The sequence below is a fragment of the Fonticula alba genome (genome assembly GCF_000388065.1).
Source record: "Fonticula alba strain ATCC 38817 unplaced genomic scaffold supercont2.144, whole genome shotgun sequence".
Classification (NCBI taxonomy): Eukaryota; order Rotosphaerida; family Fonticulaceae; genus Fonticula; species Fonticula alba.
The window spans coordinates 1-890 of record NW_009243114.1 but is presented as its reverse complement, the minus strand read 5'-3'; the positions used below and the strand labels follow the sequence as shown (position 1 = coordinate 890).

At 66.1% G+C, this 890-nt stretch overlaps 1 protein-coding gene across 1 annotated transcript; it reads right to left on the bottom strand.

The window, feature by feature from the left end:
* Window positions 1-56: 56 nt before the first annotated feature.
* H696_06356 (hypothetical protein) lies at window positions 57-761 on the bottom strand (the record flags this gene model as incomplete). The annotated part of the gene is made up of 3 exons (XM_009500096.1): window positions 57-162; window positions 230-398; window positions 552-761. Coding segments are annotated over 3 exons (483 nt in total), but the record flags the coding sequence as incomplete, so codon positions are not given.
* Window positions 762-890: the final 129 nt, after the last annotated feature.

Below are 890 nucleotides of genomic sequence, written 5' to 3'. Positions count from 1 at the left end.
CCCCCCTCCCCCCGGCCAGACCCCAGCTACGAAGGGCGGAAGAAAGCGCGACACACCGCTTGGCCTGGTCTACGAAGGCGGTGCAGGGCTCCAAAAGATCCGACTGGTCGAAGACCTTGAGCAAGACCTTGTCCGACACGCGTCCAATGCCGGCGCCGCAGTCTGAGGACAGGGGTAAGTTGTCTGGCGGCAGGATGTCAGCATGCATGGCAAGATAGCGGGACCATACCCAGGACCAGCTTGGTGTTGATGAGTCCGCGGTCGGTCATGGTCTTGAGGAATTCCAGGCTGGTGCGTGAGTCCTCCGGACAGAGAACCGCGAAGCCACCGAGCATGCCGTCAACCGTCGGCTCAACGGCATCCCAATAGTCGTTGGAGCGCTTGTACCAGTTGCTCTCCTTCATGGGCAGGGGGGCGGCACATGGGCGCGCGCATGGACAGGCAGGTGGGCAGAAGTGTCAGCTGGCGGAGCGAAGACGGGCACATGGCTGGGAGGGGAGAAAAGAGCGGGCCCGGTGCACGGCGCGGCCGCTCGGCCAAATCGCTCGCACATCATCGCGGTAATACCGGGCAGTCAGCTCGTCCTCATTGGGGTGGTGGTCCGCCGTCGGGGGGGACGGAGGAGTCGGAGCACTGGGCATGGTGCTGGTGGCAGGGGGGCCGGAGGAGCGCGGCTTCTTCGTATCGGGGGAGCTGTCGGAGGCGGGGGTCGGGTCTCTGGCACGGGCGCGCTGCTTTGTGGCGGCGTCGCTCGAAGACATGTGCTATTTCGCCTGTGGGTGGGAGGGTGGGGCGGGGGGGGGGGGGGGGGGGGAAATGGGTATGAAACAGCCGGGGGGGGGGGTTTTTTTTTTGGGGGGGGGGGGGGGGAGGAAGAAGGAGGCGGGGAG